Raw genomic sequence first — 19,221 nt, forward strand, 5'->3', positions numbered from 1 at the left:
ATGAAATGTCCGTTTTTGTATATTGTAAAATACATTTTACCCACAAGTGTGACTTACAAATGATTTTTTTCTTGTTTAGTATGGAATTTTTGGCATCTGCGACTTATAATCCAGAGCGATTTAAATTCCAAGGAGTACGGTAGGCACACCGTCATTGAATCAGGAGCTCATTTTGCATTTTCTTATGTCTGAAACATACCATGTCCAGTGGTGTGTCACTCTCCTGATTGGTAAAACAAACAATCAAATTTCCTTTCATGCTAGCTGTCCTTTAATTCGCTTATTATTCAGAAGTGGGACCAATTATTTCTGCATGTACACAGAAGGGAAGGGCCTTATAAACAAATGAAACAAACAGAGAACAAAAGTGTTGTATAGCTTTATGGGGAAAATATTTTACAGTGGTATAAAAAAACATGCAAAAAGCAGTACGCAAAGAGTCAGTTTTTTGTTGCATTTTTGATTTGTCTTCGTAAGATTTTATGTCATAGACTGGATTTTTCAGAACATGGACTTCTGAAATAGATGGCAGTTCTTTTATTTGACCATCTAATAATTGGATAAGTAGCCTTAAAATAGTCTCTGAAAATCCCTGGTGTGTTTTTACTCCTTTCTGGTCCAAATCCACACACTTGTCTGCCCTTCACTCCCCACAATGTCACACACCGCTCTAATGGCCATAGGATCACTCACACACAAATGCCGTCAACTATACCCAACTGCAACCATAAAATCCAAGTTCCATTATTAACCACGTGTGCGCTAGTGTGTTGAGGTGTATGACAGTGTTATGGCCCCACACACACTCTTTCACTCACACACACACACACACACATGCCTATGTGTTTCACCTCTAACCAGGTTTTATGTCCACCCCAGAGTTCCTGATCAAAAACATGCAGTGGTGGACCGCTCAGCCAGGTGGTCTATCAGCCCTGGGTGGTCTCATGATTTAAATGTGTGTTCGTGTATGTATGCTGTTAGGGTTTTTATTGGTTTATTAGTCTGGTCCAGCTCTCAGTCTAGAGGATTTCAGACTAACAGGGCTAAAAGACTATGCAGTCAGTAATCAGACTATCCTGATTACTGACTGCTCTATGGGTGAGTATTCCTCCTAAGGTAAGGCTAACTATTAACAGAACCTCCTACTGATCAGTTTATTGTTGTTTGCCATGCTGAAAAATGAGTGGTGGCTATTTAACATCAACTAATTTTTCAGCCATGTTGATTTTCATTTGCTTTAAAAAAAAGAAACTTTGAAGTGACGGGACTAAATTTCTGTGAGTGCTATAATTGCACACAAAGCCCAGAAGTGATACCTGAGTTGTAATTAACATCTTATCTTGCCTCAGAAGTCTGGAATTTAGCTTGTTGTAGTTGTAGTTAAACTGTGTATCTTAGATTTTATATCCTTACACACTCAATGCGTTGCAACTAGCTGAGAATTTCAGATTAAAGTATTTTTACAGACATTAGAAGGTAGACCAAGCAAATCTCTGCACTTGGGGTGGGGGGGGGGGGGGGGGGGGGGGCTGAGAATGTAAAGTTACAGGTAAAAGGGAAGAGATTTTTTTACTCACACAAAGCAAAGTCACTATACAATTACAGAGAGAAAAAACTGAATGCCAAGGACTGACACAGTTAGGTAGAAAAATGATCCGTCAAACTTTCCAGAGGTGGCTCCTGCTGAGCTGTTTTGCATTCCTTTCTAGAGGCCAGCAGCAAAAAAGTTTGAGCTCATCACGGCTCCAGATGACCCTTGTTGTTTGTCTTGAAGTCTTTTCAACATTGGACTTACATCAACATGTATCAGATTTATGCGACTAACAAACCTTCATCTTAGTTGGTCACAGTTTACTGTTTTATTAAAAGAAAGGTTATTTGACCACATTAACTCACCAATATTTACACAACTGACAGCACTGACTTTTTATGAGGTTGTATTTCTATTTGTATTAAAGTGTTTTTCTTATGAATTACATGTTGCGCACACTCTAAAATGTTTTCTGCAGTTAGTTAGGTCAAATTGAACACGAAAGTGTTCATTATGCCATGTCCTCCATCTACCATATTTTTCCGCACTATAAGTCGCTCTTAAAAGCCTTAAATTTTGCTCTTCCACTATCTTATAGCAAGTGGAACTAAGACTTACAGGACTTTAATTGAGCAAAATAAAAAAGCAACAACAATCTGGCAACATTCAAGTAAAACCTCCTCAATATTCCTGAGAAATATTACAAGAATAGATTTCTTTAAAGATAAAGATTAGGACACTAATTAGGACACAGCACAACACACACATTAAAAATGAATTCATTATAAACAAGTTCAGCTTGCTGAAATTAGTCTGTAAACAATTGGTTTATTCTGGTCACAATAATCTTTACACCCCACAATAATCATTAAACTCCCAACACGTTTTTTATTTTAAAAAGGAAAATGTTGTCACTTGCATTAACATTTACAGTTCTGAAAGATTCGGACCCATCTTTGTTTAGTAAACCCAGGGCTTCTTTGAATGTTTGTTACTTGTAAAGAAAATGTTGGTCCTTCAAACTGCCACATAAATACATTACATTAAAAATGTACATTTGTGTTGCATATGAGTGTTGGAGAGCATGCTAACCCAAAGCAACTGCACTTGTGTGGTGCAGCTGTGTGTGAATGAAGACTATTAATCTTTCAGTGGTACATCTGGTAACATTGTACTCCACACTCCATTTTACCTGGACTGCTGTATCACAGCATCCTCCTCTGGTGCAGCTTAAACCTTTTTGTAATTATATTTAGTAGGGTTATAAATCTCAAGTTGCTCCCTTTTACCACAGACAAGCAAGCAGATCTGCACAGTGTCCATAGTTAACTCATTTAAAACCCAAACCAAAGCACTCCAAAGTGGGACGTCAACGTGTGCAAGTCTTGGTTCGTGACCCTTTTTTAAGGACAGAGCCCCAGGTGGAGGAGAATGTCGTCAACTCGCAAGGAAGAAGATGCTACTGTTTGAGCTCAAGAGCCCAGACGTGCTGGGGCCAACCCGTCCGACCTTTACTTTTCTTATCTCCTGATGAAGATGAAGATGATGCCGTTGCTTTGGGAAGCTCCACCTGCAGACACATCACAAGCATTATTCTTATAGTCTCAAATGAGTGGAAAATGTTTTTTAGGATAAACCAAGCAAAGCTCAGAGCAGTTTTTGGGGGACTTCTAGGAATTCAATAAGAATTTCAGAATTTCCTTTAGTTACATAATGATTACAAGCCAAGGGCTTTGTAGTTTATTGTGTAAAAATGTACCTGAACCAAATTATCTTTGCCAGATTTACTAACTTCCCTCTTCTGGATTCTGTGCCAACCAAACTAAATGAAGTCAGGCTTTGGGTTTCAGGCATGTAAGGTTGATGTAAATAAGCCATTACTTCAAAAGTATAACTTTGACTGAGAAGAGACAGATAACAACAAATGTTTGACCAATAAAACGTCTTTAAAGCTCCTAATCTGATCTGTTGTTAATCACCACAATGATTTTTCTGATATTTCTTCAAATGTAACAAATGGGATTCAAGTCTGGAAATTTGGGATCACTGTGATGACCTACAAGCACTTTATAATTAAAAGGCTCAGGACAAATGTAAAGGTGAACACCACACACAAGCATGCATGAAAATAGTTTTACTTTGATTTCTATGGAAGCCTATTTATGTTAAAGCCAAAAAATATCCTCTAAATAAAAATTGTGATGGAAAGCTGGAATTACAAAATACTGATTTAAGGGTAGCATCTTATTATTTTGACTGAGATGATCCTTCTTTTTATTTGAAACTTTGGAAATGATTCCATCAGTAAAGATATCTTCCCGTTGATACTTATTAAATTAAAAATATATTTTCAGAAAATCTAATTTATGAATCTGTCACACTATGTGTAATTCAAGCCGCAATCATCTTTTGATCGATTGTGACAGCATTCCCTGGCATCTTTTAATTATGATTATTCTGTTTTTAGACAAAATCCAAAAACCTGTGTCGTTTTCTAAGACATAGTTTCTCCAGAGCGGCAGCAGTTCATCCGAAATTTACCTCTGAGTTGTGAGAGGGACTGTTGGCACAGAGCAACCCCCACCCCCCTTCCCGTCACCCATAATTGACAGCTATCTGTGTACACTCACTTCCGTTAGCTTACAAACTCTCACACCCCCAACCTAACGTTACCATTGCAACAAAAATGGCGAGCAATGTCAGATTTATCCAGCCTAACAGTTTTGAGCCAGATTCCATCTTAGACGACGAAAACAATGATGAACATGGTGTCATGGCTACAGAACGACAGAGACCCAGATGCTGGAACCCGGAATGAGACACAGAGCTCAGGTAACTTGGCAAGAGGAAAGGAGATTTAATGAGGTAGCTGGTCAGGTAAGGCACAGTTTCTGGAGGTCCAGAGATAGAGAGACTACGGCCCGTGGCGTCACTGGTTGATGTCCTCACAGAGTCCGGGGTCGGCAGCGTGGATTCGTCTCTTGAGGGTGTTTGCTCGGCAGAGGCTCGTGGTGAGGTCAGGGGAAGCAGACCAGAGGAGGTTCCAGAGTGCAACAGGTTCAGGCGACCACTCGTGACTGGTGTTTCCATCAGGGGCAACGGACTGGCGAAGACTGATGATCCTGGAACTCCTTAAGTAGGCGGATGAGGTGATGAGGTAAGTGGTCGCAGCTGGGATGAATCAGGAGCCAAGCGGAGAGGAGAGGGGGAGGAGTCCGACAGAGGCACCATATCAGTACCCCCCCCTCAACGACCGCCTCCAGGCGGTCAAGGGCGGCGATCCGGGTGGGCACGGAAGAAGTCCTCTATGAGCGAGGGGTCCAAAATCAGCGAGCGGGAGATCCAGGAGCGCTCCTCCGGACCGTAGCCCACCCAGTCGACCAGGAACTGGAAGCCGCGACCCCGACGACGGATGTCCAGAATCCGGTTGACATCATAAGCCGGAGCGCCGTCGATGAGCCGGGCGGGTGGTGGGGAAGCGGACGGCGGGCACAGAGGACTGTCCAGAACTGGCTTGATCTGAGAGACATGGAACGAAGGGTGTACCTTCAGAGCTTTAGGAAGACGGAGTCGGACGCAGGTGGGGTTGATAAGTTTCTCGATGACATAGGGTCCGATGAATCGTGGTGCCAGTTTCTTGGAGGTAGCTTGGATGGGAATATTGCGCGTGGAAAGCCAAACCCTTTGGCCAGGTTGGTACTCGGGTCCCACCACCCTGCGACGATTGGCGATGCGGCAGTTGCTCTCCTTGGTGCGGAGGAGAGCAGCCTTAGTCTGAGCCCAGATGCGTTGGCAACGCTGGACGTGATGTTGCACAGAAGGCACTGCCAAATCCAGTTCCTGAGACGGAAACAGAGGTGGTGAGTACCCGAGCGCGGCCTCAAAGGGAGAGAGCCCAGTAGCAGCGGAGGGGTGAGTATTGTGGGCATACTCAATCCACACGAGATGTTGGGACCAGTCCCGTTGGTTCTGTGCCGCCAGGCAGCGGAGAGCTGCCTCCAGTTCCTGGTTCGCTCTCTCCGCTTGGCCGTTGGACTGGGGATGGTAACCGGATGTGAGGCTGGCCGTGGCCCCCAAGGCTGTGCAGAAGGCCTTCCAGACCTGAGAAATGAACTGAGGGCCACGGTCAGACACAATGTCCACAGGGATGCCGTGGTGACGAAAAACCTGGTTGGTCATGATATCAGCAGTTTCGGTGGCAGTGGGCAGTTTAGGGAGTGGAATGAAGTGGGCCATCTTGGAAAATCGGTCTATGACAGTGAGAATGACTGTGTTACCTGCCGATGGGGGTAACCCGGTAACGAAGTCCATAGCCAAGTGGGACCAGGGACGGTTAGGCGTAGGGAGAGGATGGAGCAACCCCGCAGGAGCAGAGGATGAGGTCTTAGACCGGGCGCAGGTGGTGCAGGCTGAGATGTACTCCCGAACGTCCTTTCCCATAGAAGGCCAAAAAAATCTCCTGCGAATTAAATTGAGGGTACGGTGAACCCCCCCATGGCATGCCAGACGGGAAGTGTGACCCCAGGTGATGACGTCAGGGCGGAGATGAGTGGGTACAAACAGTGTACCCCTAGGAACGGGTGGATGGTCAGAGTTACCCGCAAGGGCTTGAAGAACCTTGGTCTCTATATCCCAAGTGACACTTCCAATGATGCAGGATGAAGGAAGGATGGACGACGGGATGTTTTCGGACTGACTGTATTTCCTGGAGAGGGCGTCGGGTTTGATGTTGCGAGAGCCCGGTCTGTAGGTTATAATGAATTGAAAACGGTCAAAGAAGAGACACCAACGAGCTTGCCTGGAGTTGAGTCGTTTGGCGGAGCGGAGGTAAGCCAGGTTTTTATGATCCGTCCAGACGATGAATGGTTGCTCGGCTCCCTCTAACCAGTGACGCCACTCCTCCAGGGCCAGTTTGATGGCTAGAAGTTCACGGTTTCCAACATCATAATTCTGCTCAGAGGGGGACAGTTTACGTGAAAAGAACGCACAGGGTTTCAATTTTCCAGAACTCTCCTCCTTCTGAGAGAGGACTGCGCCTACCCCTGAGTCAGAGGCATCCACCTCAACAATAAATTGACGTGAGGGGTCTGGTTGGATTAAGATAGGGGCTGAGACAAAAAGTTGCTTTAATTTGTCGAAAGCCTGTTGAGCGTTGGTGGACCAGACAAAGGGATGTTTTATGGAGGTGAGCCGTGTAAGGGGAGCGGCTATACTACTGTAGTTGCGGATGAAACGTCTGTAAAAGTTAGCAAAGCCGAGAAATTGTTGGAGCTTTTTGCGGCTGCTAGGAGGTTCCCAGTTGGTAACCGCTTCAATCTTGGACGGATCTGGGCGTATGCAGCCGGCTTCGATGATGTAACCGAGAAACTGCACGGAGGTAGAGTGAAATTCACATTTTTCATGCTTAACAAAAAGCTGATTTTCTAAAAGTCTTTCCAAGACCAGACGGACGTGATGCTCGTGTTGGGCCAGATCGTGGGAGTAAACCAAAATGTCATCAAGATAAACGAAAACAAAGCGATTGATGAAATCTCGAAGGACATCATTGACGAGCCTTTGAAAAACTGCCGGGGCGTTGGTGAGGCCAAAAGGCATTACTAAGTACTCGTAATGCCCTAACGGAGTGTTAAAGGCTGTTTTCCATTCGTCCCCTTCTTTAACTCGGACCAAATGGTAAGCATTGCGGAGATCTAACTTGGTAAATATGCGAGCCTTCTGGACCGAGTCAAATATGGAGGTGATTAATGGCAGTGAGTATTTGTCCTTTATGGTGATTTGATTAAGATCTCGATAATCAATACAGGGTCGGAGGGATTTGTCTTTTTTCTGAACAAAGAAAAACCCAGCTCCCACGGGTGAGGAGGATGGTCGAATGTGACCCAGGGAGAGGGCTTCCTGCACGTAGTTTTCCATGGCTGCCTTTTCTGGTCCGGACAGGTTAAACAAATGGCCTTTGGGCAAAGGAGCGCCGGGTAATAGGTTTATGGCACAATCATAAGGTCTGTGAGAGGGGAGCGCACTAGCTTTAGTTTTACAAAAAACAGCCTTCAAATCATGATAACAGTGAGGTATGTTAGAGAGATCTACTTGACTAAGACACTCAGTTTTAGGAGAAGGAACAGAAGGGAGCGCTGACAGAAGACAGTTAGCGAGACAGTATGGACTCCATTTGATTATAGTCCCCTGGGCCCAGTCAAACTGAGGATTATGCAATTTAAGCCAAGAAAACCCGAGCACTATGGGAGTATGAGAGGACTTAGTGATGAGGAAACGTATAGACTCACGATGGTTTCCGGAGGAAATGAGCAGAACAGGTTTGGTGCGGTGAGTGATGCGGGATAACGGTTGACCACCCAATCCGGAAGCCTCGATGGGTGTTTCCAGGGGTTCTGTGGGGATCGACAGATTAATAACCAGCTGCTGGTCGATCAGACTCTGCTCGGCCCCGGAGTCGACCAGGGCTCGTAATTCCTGCACATGGAGGTCTAAACTTAACTTGACAGGGATAAATAAAAAATCATTACCGGCCAGGTAGATGTTTGTTACCCCCCGCGGCCTGTCTTCTAGCGAGGGGCTCGGGTGTTTAAACGGAGCGGGCAGGTGTTGACAATGTGGCCCTTCGCTCCGCAATAGAAACAGGCGCCCTCCTCGCGCCGTCTGCGGCGCTCCTCTTCGGACAATCTGGAGTGTCCAATCTGCATGGGCTCCTCCGGTGGTTTGGAAGAGATGAGGGGGTTGGGAGACGTGACGGGGACTGTGTGTGGGACAGAGGACATCATGGAAGCTGCACGCTGGTAATCCGGCGCTCGCTCTCTTTGACGCTCTCGTAAGCGAACGTCGGAGCGGAGTGCCGCAGAAACCAGTTCCTCAAACGACTGAGCCTCCGGTTGAGAACACAGATGATCCTTGATTTGTTCATTCAATGACTGGTAGAATATTCCCTTCAAAGCTAAGTCGGGCCAGCCTGCCTCGACCGCCAGGATACGGAAATCCACAACATGATCGCTAACCGAGCGATTACGTTGCCTGAGTGCCAGTAACCTTCGGGTAGCTTCTTCTTGTTTGCGTGGTTGGTCAAAGATTAACTGGAACTCTCTGAGGAAACGTTCATACGTGATATGGCTTATGGGATTGGCGGAGAGGTAAGCCTGGGCCCACTGGAGGGCTTTATTGCGTAATGAGTTGACGATTAAAGATATCTTACTGTGATCCGACTGGTAATGACGGGGAGCTTGTTGATAGATCAGCTGGCACTGGAGGAGGAATCCTCCACAGGCCTCTACGTCACCGGAAAATGGTTCCGGTTGCAGCCGGATGTTTTCATGAGCGGAGGGTAATCCGGAAGTGGAAGGAGCTGAGCTAGTCGAGGCTTGAGCAGTAACTGAAGAAACATGAGAAAAATGTCCGGTTAAATCATGCAAAGTCTGTGTCAAACCGTCCAGGCGATGAAAAAGGTCCTGCTGGGCTGCTGCCATCTGGGATAAAGCATCGGCTTGACGTCCGAGCATAATGCCTTGCTGCGATACGGCTAATCTGAGCCCTTCCGGGTCAGCTGGGTCGGGGTTAAGGCCAGTCCGTTCTGTCATGGCTACAGAACGACAGAGACCCAGATGCTGGAACCCGGAATGAGACACAGAGCTCAGGTAACTTGGCAAGAGGAAAGGAGATTTAATGAGGTAGCTGGTCAGGTAAGGCACAGTTTCTGGAGGTCCAGAGATAGAGAGACTACGGCCCGTGGCGTCACTGGTTGATGTCCTCACAGAGTCCGGGGTCGGCAGCGTGGATTCGTCTCTTGAGGGTGTTTGCTCGGCAGAGGCTCGTGGTGAGGTCAGGGGAAGCAGACCAGAGGAGGTTCCAGAGTGCAACAGGTTCAGGCGACCACTCGTGACTGGTGTTTCCATCAGGGGCAACGGACTGGCGAAGACTGATGATCCTGGAACTCCTTAAGTAGGCGGATGAGGTGATGAGGTAAGTGGTCGCAGCTGGGATGAATCAGGAGCCAAGCGGAGAGGAGAGGGGGAGGAGTCCGACAGAGGCACCATATCACATGGATCTATTTGTCTATTTAAATGGAGCCGGGCAGGAAGCTTGTGGCCCGTCCAGTGTAATTTCTACGCAACAACTAACCTTTTTCAAAACAGCATTTTTTCATCTGCTCCTGATTCCCAATGGTTTGAATAAAGAAATACATAGAAATGCTATCTTATGTTAGAAAATGCTTTCTTCATATATGTCCTCAATTACGAGGAAAATGCAACAAGAACACATTAAACACACCAAAATCCTGATTTCCATCATTAAAAGGCCTGAAGTGCCATTGTAGACCAAATGTGTAAGTTGATCTGTATCAAAGACAGTTGCGGTTTTAGGTACGGGTAAAACGGGCAATTGCCTGGGGCGCAATTTTAAAGGAGGGCCATGTGCTTGGAAGAAAAAAAAATGTGTCCCACTATCGGTTTTCTATTATCTGTTATTTCACAAACTTTGGATTGCCCAAAACCTGTGAATTGGTGCCCCCCGCAGCTGTACGCACTCTTGTCTTAAAGAAAGGAGGCAAATGTATGTGAAGGAAAAGGGGAGGGGCCGTGGGCGGAGGCAGCAGGGTGAGCAACACTTTTGTTGCTCATGATTGCGCAACACCTGGATCATGGCGTGCCTTTTGATTACTCAGCTCATGCTAATAATGTCATTCTTTTCAACTATTGTAGGTTTGTAACATTTTTGTTACGTGTCTTTATTTTCTTTCCAAATGTATTTTTTACGTCTGCCTGTCATTTAGCTGGTGTCAGTATTTGACATAAAGACAGCAGGTAATGCAGGAAAACCGCTGCACTTTTTTAAAATTATAAATAAACAATAGATCATTTTTTATAAATGTATTGAGGAATTTTGGAGGATTTTTACTGTTGGAGTTGCACAAAATTAGGAAAATGCCAATTATTTTGGAGTAATCCTAATGATGAACTGTATGATTTAGTTTTTTCAATATTTTATGAGACCTAAAAATGATATTCACCATAACAGACTTTTTTAAAAATCCAATCCCTCTGATACGTTTCAGAAAGACTCTCACAGAACATCACACAAGAAGCAGAAATGAACTTATTGCTATAAATGATGCATGAGTCCAGCTCTAACAAAATGGTAAATGGTGGATACTTATTTAGTGCTTTCTACCTTCTTACGAAGGCCCAAAGTGCTTTACAGTCACAGTCCCATTCACCCATGCACACACACATTCACACACTGATGGTGGCTCTGCTGCCAAACACTGGCACCAACCTCCCACCAGAGGCAAGGTGGGGTTCAATGTCTTGCCCAAGGACACTTCGACACATGGGTGTGCAAGGCGGGATTCGAATCTGCAATCTTACGATCATGGGTCGACCGCCCTACCGCTGCACCACGGCCTGTCTAACTGGCTTCTGCCAGCTAGACAGGCTTCTAATCATCCAGGCTGCCATCCTGTTTAGTCGAAGGAGCAAACTTTTGTTCTTTTTTGACCAAATGCTAAATTTCTCTTAAAGACAAACTGAAACACTTTATTATCAAACTGCATTGTGATCATAAAGTGCTTCAGTTTTTCTTTAAGACTGAAGCACTTTATGACCAAAGTCTATCACTAACCACTTGATTTCTCAGTCATGTTTGAAGGGCGTTCATTCAACTGAAACCATTGTCCTTTGACTCATCAAAGTGTGGAGTTGTAATTGTTTATGTATTTATAAATGTCATTTTTTTGGAATCTGGTTAAGAAAAAGACTTTAAAAAAGACTTTTTAATTAATAAATTAATGACTGTGTCATTTATCAGGCTTGAACTTCTGTAAGCTGATTGATTTCTGCTTTAAAGAATGTGTGTGTTCATCACACAGTGTGCCTCACGAGTACGGTGGCCCTGAAGTGCAAATCACATCAACAAATCACCCGACGCAAAAACATTTTAAACATTACAAGGACAATTTAAAAAGCAGAACAAATAAGTCACATGTTATAAATTAAAACAAAATTCCAGAAACCAAAATATTTAGCAAAAAAAAAAAAAGATAGAAAAATTAAACGTTTCGGAAAATAAAATAAATTTTTAGAAATTAAAATTAAATGTTAAAAAATGAAACGCAAAAAAAACCCAGCAAAGATGAGTACTATGGCCCATCAGTGATTGCATGATTGGGGCGACAGTGGCTCAGGTGGTTGAGCGGGTCATCCAATGGTCAAAGGGTTGGCAGTTCGATCCCCGCTCCCACCAGCCAAAATGTCATTGTGTCCTTGGGCAAGACACTTCACCCTCCTTGCCTCCAGTGTGGCTCCACTGGTGTGTGAATGTGTATGAATGATCCCAGTGAGGGGCTGCAGCCTCCGTCAGTCTGTCCCAGGGCAGCTTTGGCTACAACCATAGCTCACCATCACCAAGTATGAATGAGGAGTGAATGAATAATGGACACAATGTAAGCGCTTTGAGTGTCTTGAATAGCGCAGATAAATCCAATCCATTATTATTATGATGTTTTGGAGTTTTGACGTTTGAGTATAAATCTGTCTTTAATGTCCGCATACTTTATTATTAGTACGGAGCATCATGTCAGTATCACGTCACTAACTTTCAATTGAAATGATGGAAAAACATCATCAACCTATCCGTGTTGTCTTGTAGTACCAACCTTTTCCAAATTCTTATTGTGTTTCGATCTTTATGGATTTTGCATATAAAGAGACGCACATACTTTTTCCAACATAAAATATAAATTGTCTGTATTTTTTTCTATGATTAAGCCCAGAGCGTATGTTATAACAAGCAAAGTAGCATGTAGTTATGAGAAGAAAAAAAAACTGCAGCACACTGCTAACCAAAATGTCGTCATGGAAGCATTTTTAATTTAAACTGAAATAAAATGTTGTTTTATTTTATTTATTTTTTCTTGGAGTTAGTCTCAGTTTAAACAATCTACCTAACTTTTAGCGATGTTTTTGCTTCATGTACAATTGCTAAAGGAATTGTTTTTACTCTGAATTGCTTTTGTGAATGAACCTTGCTTTAAAATAAAATTACTTGACATAGGATAAAGTAAAAATAATCACAGGCCCATTGTAATGGATGTATAGGGGTCAAACGTTCCACGTTCCATATAGTAAAACTGACAGTTTTCACATAGCAATTGGCACAGTAGAAAGTAACAGATTTCTCCCAGGTTTTACAAGTTTCAGGTAATATTTTTAAAACAGCCTCCAGGGGAGAATAGAATGATGCACCTTTTTGACAATATTGATAATGATCTCAGTAAATTCAACTGGAGTGTGCAATAATTATGGAGATCCATCCATTTTCTTAACCCGCTGTATACTTTTCAGGGTCACTGGGCTGCCAGAGCCTGGTCTGGCTACTATTTGGTGAAGGCAGGGTACACCCTGGACAGGTCGCCAGCCTGTTACAGGGCACACAATCACACACACACACACACACACACACTTTAGAGTAATCAGTCAACCTATGAAGCATTTTTTTGGACTGTGCGAGGAAGCCGGAGTGCCTGGTGAGAGCCCACATATGCACAGGGAGAACCGGCTAACTCCACACTGACCACTGCGCCAGTGCAGGGTAGCGGAGGTGAGTTTCAGACTGGCAACAGAAAGTTGAACTAACTTTTTAGACCAACTAACGGATTAACCTCTGCAGCCTTAAGCTGGAAACCGCTCATCAGTAGCTGCACACACACACACCCATCCACCAATCCATCATCCACCCACCCATCATCTATCTATCTATCTATCTATCTATCTATCTATCTATCTATCTATCTATCTATCTATCTATCTATCTATCTATCTATCTATCTATCTATCTATCTATCTATCTATCTATCTATCTATCTATCTATCTATCTTTCTATCTATCTATCTATCTATCTATCTATCTATCTATCTATCTATCTATCTATCTATCTATCTATCTATCTATCTATCTATCTATTTTTTTTGTTTTTCCTTCTGTCTTAAATGTTTTCCTTTAGCTCAATTTTTTGTTGGAAATTTAATCTGGTTTAGTCCCCAAATGTTAAAGTTGATACATATTCCATGTTTGTGAGGAACCTTGAAAGACAAACACAAAGTAGTTGCTTTTGCGCCTGAAGGCTGCGGAGCCAGGGATGCTGGGAGATTTCTGTTTCATTTTTTTTTTGTCTGTAGTAGCAAACCGTTAGAAGTGTGGGCCTTTTTCTTTAAGTCGCCACAGATCTACAACTCCCACCAGAGAAACCAACCTGAAGCTCACACTTGAATGATTCGAAGCCTATAAAAGAGGAGCAAGAAAATTTACAAAAACATAACAGAAAAGATGTCATAAAATTATTTCGGTGTCAGTTTCAAATGTTCTATTTTTTATTTTTTAACTCATCTCATTAAATCTAAAACGCTCTGAGACGGGCTAAGATGCGCAAATGGGTGTCACGCTTCTCTAAATGTAAAGAGGACCGAGATCAATTCCGTTCTTTTGTGAACGTTTGTGCCTTTTTTGTTGTTGGTAGAAATAGATTCGTTTGTGAAACGTGTTCCTTTTCTTCACGCCGTTAATTTCAAGTTAGGAATAAAAAATAAGAAAGAAAAAAAACACCGAAAGGGGAAAAAACACACCATATTTCTATACTAGCGCTTCACAGAAAGTCAGAAGCGGCACTTGGCTCAACGCTGCTGCGCCGCGTGCCTGCATGTGCGCTACGGAAACGAAAGAGGGTCAGAACACTCCCCAGAACTGCTTTCTTCATTATTTATAAAATAAAAATTACTTTACTGTCGCCTGAAAAAAACAAGACACAAATAAATAAATAATTTAAAAAAATCATACCGAGAAACAAACAATAAATTAAACCAAAAAGATTGTTTGACATATAGCCAGGTATTATTTCTATCAAGTCGAACGATTTATTGTTTTCCTTAGGAAAACAATGTCCAAAGAAAGTTAATTAGGAAGTTACTCAATTATAAATATTTTTATATGTTAGTTACTAATAAACTATTATTTTTTTATCACTGACAAAAAAGTAACACCCAAAATGTTATAATGTTATAATTATAAAATCATAAATGAGCATACATTCTTTAATTTTTTTAAGCTTCTATAAAGTCCTCATATTTAAAAAATAAATTAAGAACGTTTGGTATTTTATGTATTTATTTAATCTCTAACTTTGGGCAACATTTTAAAAACGAGACTATTTTGAGTGCCACAAAGAAAAAGTTACCCTGTCTCCACATCAGTCGAAGTAATGCAGGTTCGAAATGAGAAGCTTATCTCATTCAGCAAACGGAAATCTCTCTAAAATACATGCTGTAAACAGCAAAAAACAACAACACAAAAAAGCAACATACACATGGTAATTATAAGGTTTCACATAGCTGTTGTTGGGCTGGAGTTTGGTATTTTTCTTTCAGAGATGACACGTCAAGCTAAATATAATCTTCAGTATGCAAAAAGCTACAAAAATAACCAGAAACGACAAAGTAGACTAATTCCTCACATGAAAGTATAGCGGTCTACCATGTGACCATGAACGCACCAAAAAATGAATTGTTGTAAAAAACAAAACACGAAACTATATTTGTGTGTTTTGTTTATTGATCCTCCATTATTGCTATATATACCATACCTATCTTATAAAATAAACCTCTTTTGTGTTTTCTGCTTTTGTTGATTCATTGAAAGATTTGCGCTCATTTTAAACGTGGATGCGTTTAGTGTCAGCAGTTAAACAGGGAAAGTGTTCTGTCACACCTTCCAAAGACACCAATCAGGAACATTTTCTTCCGTTTTTCTGCTGCTTTTGTTTTGTTTGCTTGCCTGCAGAGAGCAGTTCTGTGGAGCAGCTCCTCCTGCAGTCATGAACGCAGACGCCATTTAAGTGTTTAAACTGACAGGATGCTCACATCTGGATGAGGAGACACGGCCGTCTTATCAACAACTACTCCAGACTTTCATTTCATCCCGAGCAGCATTCGTGATTGAACATCTGTCAGAACCGGGAGCCACGCAGAGTGGACGGTCCCGCGGCTGCGTGGGTGAAGCCATCGTGTCTGCTTTCTGAACCTGGCCTCTTCCGGCTCCACTGAGTCTGAGAAAGGAAGCAAGTTTCCTGCCTCCATTCTGTGAACAGTTTTTGTACAGGTCTGTAGAGATGGTTACTGGACGAAAACAGTCTTTCACTGAATTTATGTATGTATGTATGTATTTATTTATTTATTTATTTACTTATGTATTTATTTATTTATTTATTTATTTACTTATGTATTTATTTAATTGTTTATATATTTATGTAATTGTTTGTTTGTTAATTTAAGTTTCTACAGGCAACACCCCTTCCTCCCCCCAAAAAAGGAACAAGCGGAATAAATATATTAGAAAATTATTAATTCTGCATACTTATAAAATGATAAGAAATAAAAGACTGCTAAACGTTTTGGAGCTATTGAATCACCGAGGCAAGGATGGCGTCTCGGGGCTCCAATGGAGTTCTGTTTGCTTCAATAAATCTCTATTTAAATCTTTTTCGCCATAAGTCCCATGTTCCAGCTGCACGGACGCTTTTATTTTGAAAACTCTGGCTGTTCGAACTCAAGCTGGTCTAAAGATGTCTGAAAATCCAGGAAAAAAAAGCTTCGGAATAAACATACATTAATTAATATGATAATAAAAATTGTTATAATTATGTGCAAAATTGCAATTCATCAGATCCTAAAGATTTTACAGCTTCAGCAGTCTTTTTATTAACTTAATAAGCCTCCAGAAAAGCGGAATGACTTTTTTTTAAACAATATTTTATTTTTATTCTGTTTGTTTTTGGAGGAGTGCAGCAGCTTTTTTTATACTTATAGGACTAAAATAGGGTCACGAAATATCGATAGAGGTCTCCGTTCTTTTACGTTTTGATGTCTAAACACACGACAGAACAAAAAAAATCCTATATTTTCTATTTTGTTTTTTACATCGAGTAATTCAACTATAGGTTCTAAGCAAAACTGGATTATAAAAGAGGGAAAAAATGCATTATTTTCAATTCGGTTTTCTGTTTATGACACATTAAATGTCTTTAATAGTTTTGTTTTTTCTTGCTGCCACTAAACTGTCGTCTATTTAAAGCCAGTTCCTTGTGATACTACTACTACTACTACTACTACTACTAATAATAATAATAATAATATTAATAATAACAATCACTATTTTTAACAGCTTTTAGAGTCTAAATGGGTCTTGTTGTGCATGGTGGTTGTTGCGCGTGCGCTGCACAGAGGAACCCAGCGTGAGTCCTCTTTCTCAGAAGGTCTGAGCTTCCAGTAACATCTGGAATACTGTGCTCCTCTCGGCGGTGAGCGCTGCGCTCAGTGAGTCTTACCGCGTCTCTTTTCCTGCGCTCCTCCCGGGCCTCCGTCTTCTTCAGGTCGGCCTTGAACGCCTGCGCATCTCCGTGCTGCCCGTCTTTGTCCAAGATGTCCATAAGGTATGAGATGTAGCTGGTGGCGAGCCGCAAAGTCTTGATTTTGGACAGCTTGGTGTCCGCCGGGACGTTGGGAATACACTCCCTGAGCTCTGCGAAAGCCGAGTTGATGCTTTGGGTCCGCCGCCTCTCTTTCCGGTTTGCCGTGGGTCTCCGCTTCACGGTGCGTGGGTGTGAGTGGTGCGCCGCGGCCCCGTTCACTGAGCCCGGCATGAGGCCGCTGGCACCGTAGTGATGGTGGTGGGGGTCCAGGCCCCCCGCAGAGCCGCCACCGCCCCCGTGGTACTCAGGACTGTAGCCGGGCGCGAGGCCGTACTCAGCCGCCGACATGTCCGCGTGGCTGATGAGCCAGCTCGTGAAGTATGGAGCGCCTCCGGGATCCTCGTGACACCGCCCGGCCGCCGCCGCCGCCGCGTGCAAAGAGTAGTGGTGGCCTTCGTGGTGGTGCATGGCGGGGTGGTGCGGGAATCCCGACACCAGACTCATAATAAGACAGAACGCAGGCCTGAGGCCGCACGATCACAGGCTGTGGAAGGATGCAGCAGCGCGGGGAGGCTGCAGGCTAACAGATGTGCCCAGATGTTTGCATTCTGCATAATCTCCTGCAGGGAAGCCAGCGGCCTCACACCGAGATCCTGCACACTCACTCAGTCTCTTATGAGGCCCACTCAGGCTGATTCAAAAAGTTTCGGAATCTAAGTCATTGTTATTTTTCTTTTTTGAAGGAAAATCACAAACCTTGCAGTGAACGTGTTACGAAAGAAACTGGACTAGTCCTCCTTCTCTCCGTGCGTCATGTTGCTCCTGTCAGCCTCACAGCCGCTGGGTTTAAAGACCAGATTGGGTCGTTGTACTGGGAATCTTAAAAAAAACTGTATGAGAGAGAGATTTGCAGCATTATCTTTGTGGAAGGGTGGAGCCAATGACGTCACAACCCCCAGAAACCAATGGCAGTCCTCTGGCCCTTGCCTTGGCTTGGTCGGCTGCAGCCTCCCTTAAGCCTTGTGCGTCCTAAATGTCAATTATCCCTCTTAGTCCTGTTGACGCGCCAACAACCGTGTTCAAGCATACAGCAGCTTGAAGTGAGGGACGGTTCTGAAAATGATGGCCTGAAATCCACCTAGGACTTGGTTTTAGTCTACCATTTTTTTTCAGACTAGGCTGTAAATCGCTCTGGAGTATAAAGCTATGGACACAGTGCATGTGACGCGCACATTTATTAATTTCTCCTCCATGACCAACGTTTAAATGATCGGCTCTTCTGTGAATAGAAAGGGACGCCATCCATACATCACTACCAAGTACCTGATTGCTCAAAATTTGACCTGTTATTTTGCAGAACCGGGTTTGGTATGTAGAGCCCAAAAACGATCTTAACTCCGTGTGAATTTGAGAGATTTTAATGCGGAAGTCGGAAATGCAGATTTACATGCTGTACTTAGAATTTTCATTGGAAGAGTCTGCTTGAACGCGCGTTGTCGAGGGTGGTGTGAACGTAGCTTCAGTCGCAGCAGCCCAAAAGTGCAGGAAAGAAGAAGAAAAATCCTAGAACAGGGACACTGGAGGACAAGTCATTCTTTTGTGAGAAATGTTTTCAACAAAATGCATGAAGTAGTTTTTGAATGGTTTCAAACAACTTTTCCAAGCCTCTAGCAGGTATTGCTACATATTTAAAAAACAAAACAAAAAAAACCAACCACACATGTTGCACCTGAGTAAAAGCCACATCCCCATCCCAACTACGCAAAACAAACACGACTTGCACTTCGAAAAATACTGTTTGTAGAAGTCATGCTGTCTTGAATTAAATTATTGGGAATTTACAGCAAGTCTTGCTGCTTGTTTTGCTGTTGTTATGGGAAATGTTGTGTGCCTTTTACTGTCATGAAAAGTGACAATCCAATTTACTCTATGGACCTTCACTGTTACAGTTTTTCAAATGCATAAAGTATTTTATGCATTATTTTTCGAATTGATGTCATTTATAACGCGCACTGAACTATAAGGCGGATTAAGGGAGACAAGCAAATGTTAAATGCTAACGCAAATGCTAACTCCCAACCTTGTTAGGAACACCTGAATAAAACAGACTGACACCGCTTCACGTTAGCGCAGGGGTCGGCAACCGGCTGCTCTTTTCTCCCTGTGCTGCGGCTCTCTGTGTTTTTGTAAAATAACAATCATTGTCGTAGGGCCTTTAACATCG

The 19,221-nt window shown here is 43.0% G+C and overlaps 1 protein-coding gene across 1 annotated transcript; it reads right to left on the reverse strand.

Annotated features, from left to right (window-relative positions):
- Positions 1–363: 363 nt before the first annotated feature.
- hand2 (heart and neural crest derivatives expressed 2) lies at positions 364–18,094 on the reverse strand. Its single transcript, XM_004066127.5, has 2 exons — positions 16,914–18,094; positions 364–3,104 (listed from the first exon to the last, which is right to left on the reverse strand). The coding sequence occupies exons 1-2, from the start codon at positions 17,499–17,501 to the stop codon at positions 2,994–2,996; spliced, it is 699 nt and encodes a 232-aa protein (XP_004066175.1). The 5' UTR covers positions 17,502–18,094; the 3' UTR covers positions 364–2,993.
- Between the last annotated feature and the right edge of the window lie 1,127 nt (positions 18,095–19,221).

The sequence above is a fragment of the Oryzias latipes genome, chromosome 1 (assembly GCF_053564925.1).
Source record: "Oryzias latipes strain Hd-rR chromosome 1, Olatipes_Hd-rR_3.1".
NCBI lineage: Eukaryota > Metazoa > Chordata > Actinopteri > Beloniformes > Adrianichthyidae > Oryzias > Oryzias latipes.